Genomic DNA, 10,430 nt, shown 5'->3' with positions numbered 1-10,430 from the left:
AGTTGGACTTTGTTGGTCTTTTTCTCAGTCTCAGAGATCATCTGCTAGCTTGCCATCGCTCTCTCACTGGATTTCTTTGTTGGAAAATGGACTCATGGCTCTGTTCTGTGGTGAAATATTGATGCTTACAGATCACCTTCAGCTCTGGCTGTGTGTTTTCTCTCTGCTTCGTCTTCTATGCAAATAGAAAATCTGAAAAAAAAAACTGTGTTAATCGTTTGTAGGTTTCTTTTGTATTTCAATAGTCACACAAAAAACAGTGAATTATTATCAGACGGTATTTATTCATAAATCACTGAAAGCTTTTATACACAGGTGTATCATATTCTGACATGTTGTCAATATTAAATTTTGATGACAAGTTCTTTTAAAATTAAGATAAAGCATTTGGGGAATCATGTACCTGATCATCAGTTAACCTATTGTGGTGCAGCTGCATTCAGCCTCATTTTTCTTTGATTTAAGGTCAAACATTTGTTTACAGCCTTGATTTTTGACACTTATCTAGTCTCACTGACCTCAAAACACTAACAAGTCATGTTTTAATCATACATTGATACAGCATTTTATTCTATACGCTTCAACTATTTAATTCGTCTTCTTCTTTTGGTAGACAAACAGAAGCAGACGGCCATAGTGGTAGATGTAGCAGTTCTGAATGACAGCAACATCAGGAAGAAGGAACACGAGAAGCTCGAGAAATACCAAGGGCTCAGAGAAGAGCTGGAGAAGATGTGGAGGGTGAAGGTAACAGTGGTCCCAGTGGTAATCGGAGCACTAGGTGCGGTGACTCCCAAGCTAGGTGAGTGGCTCCAGCAGATCCCGGGAACAACATCGGAGATCTCTGTCCAGAAGAGCCCAGTCCTAGGAGCAGCTAACAGCTATGTGTGTGTGTGTGTTTTTGTAAAACAGCAGCTCCAGACTGTTCAAAATGATTTGTTTAAAATGAATGAACAGCAGGCATCACGATCAGTAGGGGAAGTCAAAATGAGCTGGGTCCATTTCTAGATGCCAAAGAGCCACGTACTGCCAGACCGATAACGCCTGCACCACCCACGACTCCGAGTGCTGCTTTTTCCACCTGCAGGAGGAAAAACGTCTTTTAGTTTTTCTGCAGGAACATTATGAGCAGAATATTATAATCAGTCATCACTGAAATTTTCAACAACTCTGAGATATTAGTAAAAACACATGAACACGTAAATGAGCATTGTCAGCTGTTGGCAGTGTTGGGAAGGTTACTTTTAAAATGTATTCCATTACAGAATACCGAATACATGCCCCAAAATGTATTCTGTAACGTATTCCGTTACGTTACTCAATGAGAGTAACGTATTCTGAATACTTTGGATTACTTAATATATTATCATGCTGTTTACAACAACGTGAATGTACTATTGCTGTGATTTATTACTGTTACTGAAGGTCCGCGGCTCCGAACCGTAGTAAAGGGACCTCTGGCTAATACGGTGGGTTCCGTGTCGGGCTGGTAGCCGAAAAATAGCTTTACTTTGTTGTCTGGGTCACTTTGCTTGCCAGAGACAGAGAGAGGCGTTGAAAGGCTGCTCCAACGGAGCTTATTTTTTCCGGAGGAAAACACGAACACAGTGTGCAGTCGAGTCTTAATAGCTTACTTACAACTGGGCTCGTCAGGCACTCTTCTTGGCTGCAGTGGTTATTATTATATTTACATGCTTCCAGCTCCCGTTTTTGCTCCGTGACAGCTCGGACTTTTCCTTTCTCTCCCTCCCTCGCTCACAGACACATAACGAGTATGGTAGTCCATTCTCCCTGCAGCACGGACTACATTGCCCATCAGGCTACATTCTTTAGAGCTATGCCTGTAGAATTCTGCCTTTTAGCTTAGCACAAAAACAACAAAAAAGCGCTCTCTCACCCAGGAAACACGCAGAGAGAGAGCGTCACCCTGTAACCATGGCAACCGTAACGCTGCCGCCTGGAACAACAGAACATAGCTGTCAAACAAAACCCAAACAGTCCGGACCCACGACAATATAAAACAGGGAAGTACCGCCGTGTATTCCATTTATTTCAACAAAGTAACTGTATTCTGAATACCACCTTTTTAAACGGTAACTGTAACGGAATACAGTTACTCATATTTTGTATTCTAAATACGTAACGGCGGTACATGTATTCCGTTACTCCCCAACACTGGCTGTTGGTCATGCCGATCATTTTCATGGTGCATTACTATGACTATGGGAATTTTTATTTCTTTAAATTATTATGCCATCAATAATTCTGGTCACCAGTCAGAAACTTTTTAATTCAAAATTGTCAAAACAACTGAAATCTTAGTAGCAGCCCCTCACAGCTCTGCTGGTTATCAGCTTATAACTGCAGTAAATCCATTTCTCTGTGTGCTTCACCCTCATGTGTCTAAATATTATAACTAATTGCCATCAGTGTCATGTATGATCTGGTTTTAGTTGACAAAATATCACACACCACAATGATTGTGTTATTGGTTTTGTTACTTGTCCTAATAATGAAATAATAATGTAAAGCTGCTTCTTCCATGAGCACCAGCCTAACATTGGTGCCTTTTTATTTCATTTTTTCACAGCAGCTTCATAAAGACTGTTTCCTGAAATGCAGTAACACGGTTTAACCCACCTGCAGTGATTCGGCCACACCGTACCGCAGCTCCTTGACAAAGTGCTCACAGTTATATGAGACAAGGTGGTATCGCAGTTCTTTGCCCACCATTGCTTTAGCATCCTTCACAATAACATTAGCTGGGCGTGGCTTATATTGCCTGTCCATGCTGTTGTTGATTTTCCAGTCGTCTTTTCCCACCACATCCCATAACTTCTCCTTCCGCACAGTGCCATTTTCAGCTTGGACAGGGTTGTCGCTGGAGACTCCAGCTTTCAGGACAAAACAGAGGAAAATAAAAACGGATTATAAAGAGTTTCTACACTGAATGCAAATCTATTAATTTCTGGTAAGTGGATCATTGTAACAGTCTAGTCTAAAAAGATATTGTTTGTGGTCTGAAAACTACACAGTGAATGAATGTGGGCTGTTAGATCAGCTGATATTTGGTACATGGTAGCAGGCCAGGATTGAAACTTACAGTGATTTACAAAGTGAACAACAAAGCCAGCACCAACGTATACAGCCCAGTGCTGATAGATGTCACGGAAGATCTCAATCAAGTCCCCGAGCTCTGGCTCCCTGTCATCCTGGGATTAGAAAATAAGGAAAACAAATTAAATTCTGCAATTAAATAATTAAATTATTTTTACAACCAGTCTCAGTAACATGTCACAGTCTTCATGTCTGACTGGTCTGACTTACCTGATTCCCTCCAGAATCTGCAAAAACAAAAAAACCAAAACCATTTTAGTACAGATCATCAGAAAGAGAGAAAATGTTTGCTTTTTATTTTATTGGATTAATTGAACCATATTTTGGCAAAAAGTAGTTTCCTCTGCCTTTTTCAAAAATCATGAAAGTAAATTGTGGCAAATGAGAAATGACAACATCCTAAGAAAACTAAGAAACAATTACAGACTCACAAGACGACGATGATGATCCCATGATGTCTCCGAACTTAGAAACAAACGATGAACTGAACTGTTTAATGGACCTGGTGAAACAAAGAACATTTTGAGTTTAACTGTAACAGTTTTACACACGTTCGCACACAAAAACACAATTAGCTCAGTAGGTAGAGTGGTCGCTCCATGATCGGAAGGTTGGGGGTTCGAATCCACTGAGGTACCTCTAAGCAAGGTACCGTGCTCCCCCGGCACTACCTTGGTGACTGCCCGCTGCTTCACTGAGTGAATGGGTCAAATGCAGAGGACTAATTTGCCTACAGGGATTAATGAAGTATGCATTACATTACACACACTTCATTAGCATCCCTGTCAGTGCCAGTAGAAACATCTCAAATGTCTGCCTCATCACACTGTGATTTAAGGACAAATAATTCAGAGCTGAGTTTGAAATGACCCAGTGTGGACTTCATTTATTCACCAGCTGAAATTCTGAAGTCAAAACTGATGCATTCAAGAATGAAACAGGAAGTTAATAATTCTAAAGTTTAAAAAAAAAAAAAAAGAAAGAAAGAAAGTTTTCCCTCCCACCGAACATTGTTTTCTCACAGTGAAAACAGTGCTTTATCATGTTCATGGTAATGTTTTTTATTTAAGCAGCGAAATCTTATAACTTTGACTTGAAACTTGAAAGTTGGTGATCTGAAGTAAAACCAAATATTCACTAATGCATGTGTTTGTGTGATGTGCATAGATAAGTCTGAGTTTCATTCCACTCACCTGCTGAAGTCAGTGCTGCAGAGAGAAGTGCTCTGTCCTCAGAGTGAAGCGCTATATATACACATGGACCAGCCCATCATCACAGTCAGTGTAAAAGTGAAATTAAAAGTTTGCAGCAGAACAAAACTGAAAGACATACCAGTGTACTTAATGTGTTTCTCATGTTTTCCTTATGAGCAACACTTTAACTCATGCAGCACATCATCCACACAATGAACCTTTATTTTTTGTAATGCACCGTTTTTAACTTTGGTAAAACATACAAAAAACATCTTTTATCAATCACTAATTTTTTTTTATTTCTAATGTGAATTTTAACTCACATTAATCCAATATTCTTTATTTTAACTGCTGGACTGGTTTGTGCTTGGATCCAGGTAACACTCATGTTCATGCACCAGATGTGATATTTTGGGTGATTTTCATATTTAAAGAAATCTTCTCATGTTTCAGTAATGGGATTTATGTCAATGGTTATTTACTAGTCACTTGCTGTGAGTCTATAGTTTGTGTTTGGTGATGTAAATGTTTGCATAAGTGGATGAAATGCTGGTTTACTGTGGCCAAAGTGAACAGATATTGTCATAATGGTGACTGTGAACATTCATGGTCATGAGATTCACTCTGTGGTGCTTCAGTTGTCATGTTAGTGAAGTTATTCATGCACTTTGTGACAGTGTATCAACATCTGCCATGCTGGTTATCATTGGAAGTGATTGATGAGTTTGTGTTGGCGTGTTCATAAATCCTGCAGTTAGAGCTGTAAACAAGCTTGTGTGCCTCTTTATTTTAATGCACAGTTGCAGCATTTAGGATCGCACCCCTCCCAGACACCCACCATGTCGGCGGGGCCAACATCTATATTTGCTTACGGTTTTGAAAAGGAAAAATGAAACTGGATACACAATCTGCTCTGCACGGTTTATTTTTGGAAGGTGTCAGAGTTGCTGTAAAAGCATGTGATCATACAGCAGTTCACAGTACCCAAGTGGGGGGGGGAGGGGGGGGAAGAAAAAAACAAAACAAAAAAAAAAAAAACAAACAAAGAAAAAAAAAAAACACACACACACACACACACACACACACACACACACACACACACACACACACACACACACACACACACACACACACACACACACACACACACACACACACACACACACACACACACACACACACACACAGTAAGAATAGTTTCACTTCCAGTTTTCCATGAGTGACGAGGACCCACTGAAAGGAAAAGAAGGAAGAATGAAGTGCAGTGCCAGAAGTGATTGCAGTGGGTTAAATGCAGCAGGTTTGAAGTCGTGTTTTAAAAGAATTCCAAACAAACTGAAGCAAAGTACAAATCACAACTTACAGTTTGTCTTGATGCGTGCTCAATCAAGGTAAGGAAATCTCAAAAAGCTGATTCTGTTCAGAACAGATTTAACTTTTTGGGATTTCCTTAGTGTAATTTGTTATTAATGCTGGATTAAGATTAAAGAAATGATCTTCACTTAAGGCCTGCTACTGTCATATGCACTGTGCCACAGCACACATTGAATAATATTTAATGAAACACAATATTATGTTCACAGTGATGAGATCATCTGCACACGCCACAGAAGCCCAGAGTTACTGTTAATATCAAAAATATAATGCTGTCCTTTGAGATTTTAACATAAGACTGTGAGTGTAATGGATCTGAAACTGTTTAAATCTTCAGAGCCCTCTACAGCCTGGTAACATGGAAACTTTAAAAACAGCAGCAGAACGTTTCAGTAGTGTGGTCTAATTTGTTCTTTTCATTTAATAATAGAGTCCATATTATATCAACAGCTACAGTCACCCTGGAGAGACACTAGTGAGGGAGACCATCAGGACCAAGCTGGGTTTCCTGGGTCTAGAGGTTTGGAGAAACTTCTTCCCTTTCTTTCATCACAGCTGTCCTGTGCCAGAAGTTCTGTTGACCCACTGAGAGGGGCTTCATTTAAGAAACAACAGGAACACTGGTGGGTGCAGGGGGGCTCAGCCCCAGTGCAGGGGACCTCTGGTGCACCGGCCCAACTAGGGGGCTCTCTAACTGGTGGGGAGGCTGTTATATCTTTGCAGGTGGTCTCCTCTCTACAGGAGCTCACCTTGCAGGTGGGGGAGGGATATAGGAGAGGTAGAGAATGAACTCAACCTGGGCGTCTATTGTCTTGTGTAGTTTGGGAGATGATTGGATGATGGGGTGGGTGCAGTTTTCTCTGCGGTGGAGTCGGGTGGGCTGCCCCGGACTCTGTAGGGCTGGGCGGTGCTGCTGCTGTGGGCCCCAGTCCGGATGGGCCTGGGCCCCTTGCCCTGGTGGGTTCCAGAGTGTGGGGGTGCCTACTGGGGTCAGCGGGGGAGCTGGCCGCAGGGAGGGGCCGCTTGCCCCTCCCTTTCTTCCCTCCCCATCCTCAGCTACCTCCCTCTTCCCCCTCTACCACACCCACCCACACACGCAGGGCTTGGGGTGCAGATATGTCACCAGGGTGCAGGGGAGGCACTCCCCCTCTGTCCCCTTCTGGCCGCCTGTGCCTCAATTTTATTCTGCAACCTAGACATCCACATTACTCACACTCTCACATAACACATACATATAGGGCCTTGGGGGTGGGCACGTTTTACAGCATCCAGAGGATGGTTGGTGTATTCCAACCCACCTCTGGCGCTGGTGCCCTACCCTCAATTTTAATGCATATAGACACTGAGGGTTTTCGGGAGGAGCCGTGCTGCTCTCTGGCAGGAAGCACCATGCCCTCCTGTGTTTTAAATGCACTTTAGAACAGCACACAGCAACACTACATATGAGCGGGCAGAGGGAGGTTTGGGGTCTTCACTCACCCCGGTTCTGTTAGCCGTCAGGGCTGGGAGGAGGTGCTGGCCGTCAGATTGGGGTCTGGGATGCGGGGCCTCCCTGCTACTGCAGATAAGGAGGCGGTCCGCTTGCCTCCACCCCAGAGAGAAGGGTTACACCTCCTGGGTCTAGGTGCAGCTTGCCCCTCCGGGGGCGGGGGTGCCTGTACCTGGGATATAGAGTATGTTTGGGGAGTGTGATTGTCTGTGCAGTGTCTATTTGTGTCTGTCTACACGTTGGGTAAGTGCCGAGTATTTGTTTGTGTATATGGGGGTGGGAATACACGTTTGTGTCTGCGTGCGCCTGTGTCTATATGTCAGGTTGGGCCTTAGACTCCACCTCTCTGGGAACATCTCAGGCCCTCCAAAGTACGGAGGCCTATCTCCCTTCACCACACTCCCTGCCGGTGGCTGACGCCCTCAGACGTTGGTGAGCTGGTGGTTCTTGTCAACTGGGGCTGGGCGCTCATGTATGTACCGGCTCACTCCTGGTGGCCGATTGGCGGGGCCTGGCGCCTGTGGCCCGGCTGGGCCCCTTCCCGGGGGTGGGGTGCCCTCAGGCCTCTGGGCCTGAAGCTCGGTCCTCTCTGGCGCAGCTGGCTGCCGGCAGAGCCCGCAGGCACGCCACTGCAACCCCCTCTGGCCTCTGCTCCGTGGCTGCTGGGTGACCTCTCGCTTGGGGCTCTACTCAGCTCTTCCCAGGAGGGTGGCACGGTTGCCCCCCTTTGGTGGTCCTCCTTGGGTCCTCGTACTCTGGGGCCTCTGGATGTCTGGGGCCTGGATCTCCTCCATACCTGCTTCATGCCCTGGGGGACGGGGCTATGGCTCCCCTCACTCCCTAGCAGATCGTTACATGGAGAAACCTTTGGAATACAAGCATGCTTATCCACACAGGTGTACACACGGGTGTTCACAGACACAAACTACACCTTTCTTGGCTGCTACCTCAAAGCACATTGTGCGCTGTCTATCTTGCGTGCTGAACAATAACATTTAATATCTAGTATCTACTGTTATCTACTGCTAGCTAGTTTATTGTGATGGTGCTGTATTTATTATGTTGCTCTTTTTTTGTTTGTTTGTTTTCTCTTCTGTTTTTTTTCTCCATACAGGTGATCCAGGTGTTTTGTTTGTTTTTTCTTTCTTTCTTCTCCCCTCTATTTTTCTCTCTCTCCCTCTCTTTCTTTCTCCCTGTCCTATCCCCCAGTCATGTCTGTCCCGACTGTAACAACTGAAAATAAAATAAATACATAATTATAATAAAGGTCAATCAAATGGACCAATATGGCAAGGCCATGATGATCCACTTGGTAAAGTAAATCCGCTTGGCATCTCTCTTGGCCTTAAGACAACAATTCTGATGGCTAAAGATCCAAACGGGACAGGGGAAAAAAAAAAAAAAAAAAAAAAAAAAAAAAAAGAAACAACAGGAAGACTAAAGCTCATCGCATTGATCAAGCAGGACTCATGATCTTCACCAGCAGCTCCCTCACAGGGAAATCTTCAGAGCTCCTCCGTAGCCCCGCCCCAGGAGATGGATAAACCCAGCATTTCATGAACACTGTGATGGAGACCTTTGGTTTGTGTAATGTTATAAATACTCGGATACTCCCCAGAGGATCCAAACTTTTACATAAAGGTATTATATTCAGTCCTGTAGAAAGTTATATATTTAAAAATATATGATCCTCTCTGGTTACTCTGGTATGAATAACTCTGAATTACTTTATGGTAAATAACACACTATATGCAAAAAAGTGTGAAAGAATTCCAGATGACAAGTTTGTAGTTCAATGTAACACAAAGTTATTTAAGGGCTAGTTTTATTGCAATGGGTGAGTTTACTGACTGACGCGCAGAAGAAATAGTTCTTTATGGAGCCTAGATGGTGTGAATGACGAGACCAAAGACTGCAATATCTTGTACCAAAAATATATTGAATAAATGGAGGAAAGGGGAAATGGAACAAAATAATTAATACAACACACAACATAAATAAATGCCCACAATTAAATAATAAATCAATGCTGTGATTTTTCTGTGCAAGAGTCCTTTTGGTCCTTTGTTAAAGTTCCTTTTTTTAAAGTTCACTTTTTTTAAGGAATTCCTCCTTAGGGTCCAGCTTCAAGTAATGGGGAAATATGTCCGTAATCCAAAGACGGCAAAGTGGGGGAAAAGAGGGGAAAAAAAAAACACACACACACACACACACACACACACACACACACACACACACACACACACACACACACACACAACAAAGAATGGTCCTACCGGCTCGCCACTTCAATATGAAGAAGATCAATTCAAAGGGGGGAAAAAAACCTGACCTGTAGGCCAGAAAAATGTCCATTAGCACATCAAGTTCAATTCAGTTTACCGGTAAACAAATACATTTTTCTGCAAGTCTATGTAACAATGCGAATCATTAATCATCATCATTATCATCAACAAATGTACAACAGTTAAATTATTAATCATCTTGGCTACGTAGCTTAATCCATACATTCCAGTAGCGTTCACTACAAATACAAAAACAACAATAAAGAAAACAACTGTCTAACAGACAGCATAGCCGAATTCAAGGAAACACATAACAATAATCATTCAATTGCACTTTGTTTCAAAGTAAGCCCATTAAAGTGCTTAAGTAAATAAAAGTGTTCAAAAACAGCTGTTTTTGAACCGGAGTTCTGCTCGCGGTGGGAACGCCGCCGAACAAAGTCATTTTTTAATCGCGGAAACGATCGACTAATTATTGACAACTAAAAGGTTGTTATTGGTAGATGTTAAGGACACTTACCGCTGAGGTGATACGATTTTATAGATGAACTGAGGGGAGAAAACGCTTTGTTTCCAACGCCGTTCTAAACGCCATAAGCTTACAGCCACAGCAGGAGTCGAACCCGGAAGTATCCCTCCACAGCCGGTTTTCATAGTTGCCGCGACGTGGAAGGAGCCAATCAGGAGAGGGACCGCAAATCAGCTGACGTGGGTCATGTGACAAGGTGTAGTTGATATGGGTTACAGCAACATACAAGTGATGACCTTTGACCTTCATCAGGTTTTATTTAATTGTGTTAGAGAAAATCTCATATGCTCTTCATGCAGCTGAGTACATCAAGTGTTTAAAACGGAAGCTGTGCAGGTCTGAGATCAGCAGCTTTGTGAAACACCAAACTGAGGTCCTGTTAATGCTAATATATAGTGACACTGTTACATGAGTGATTAATCCTTTTGATTTTTTGTCTTTAA

General features: G+C 42.9%; 1 protein-coding gene across 1 annotated transcript; it reads right to left on the bottom strand.

The window, feature by feature from the left end:
• Positions 1–969: 969 nt before the first annotated feature.
• Positions 970–10,112, bottom strand: LOC134638020 (phospholipase A and acyltransferase 1-like). The gene is made up of 7 exons (XM_063488642.2): positions 10,082–10,112; positions 6,434–6,638; positions 3,549–3,619; positions 3,328–3,344; positions 3,104–3,212; positions 2,666–2,894; positions 970–1,081 (listed from the first exon to the last, which is right to left on the bottom strand). The coding sequence occupies exons 1-7, from the start codon at positions 10,110–10,112 to the stop codon at positions 970–972; spliced, it is 774 nt and encodes a 257-aa protein (XP_063344712.2).
• Positions 10,113–10,430: the final 318 nt, after the last annotated feature.

This window comes from Pelmatolapia mariae, linkage group LG2, assembly GCF_036321145.2.
Source record: "Pelmatolapia mariae isolate MD_Pm_ZW linkage group LG2, Pm_UMD_F_2, whole genome shotgun sequence".
In the NCBI taxonomy this organism is placed as follows: Eukaryota; Metazoa; Chordata; class Actinopteri; order Cichliformes; family Cichlidae; genus Pelmatolapia; species Pelmatolapia mariae.
This window is presented reverse-complemented; position numbering and strand designations above follow the sequence as displayed.

Coding starts and splice junctions, on each gene's coding strand:
- LOC134638020 (XM_063488642.2), bottom strand. CDS start 10,112: ATGAAAACCGGCTGTGGAGGGATACTTCCGG. Junction 6,639..10,081: donor CTGTGGAGGGATACTTCCGG/GTTCGACTCCTG, acceptor GGAACCCACCAG/GGCAAGGGGCCCAGGCCCAT. Junction 1,082..2,665: donor CACTTTGTCAAGGAGCTGCG/GTACGGTGTGGC, acceptor TTCCTCCTGCAG/GTGGAAAAAGCAGCACTCGG.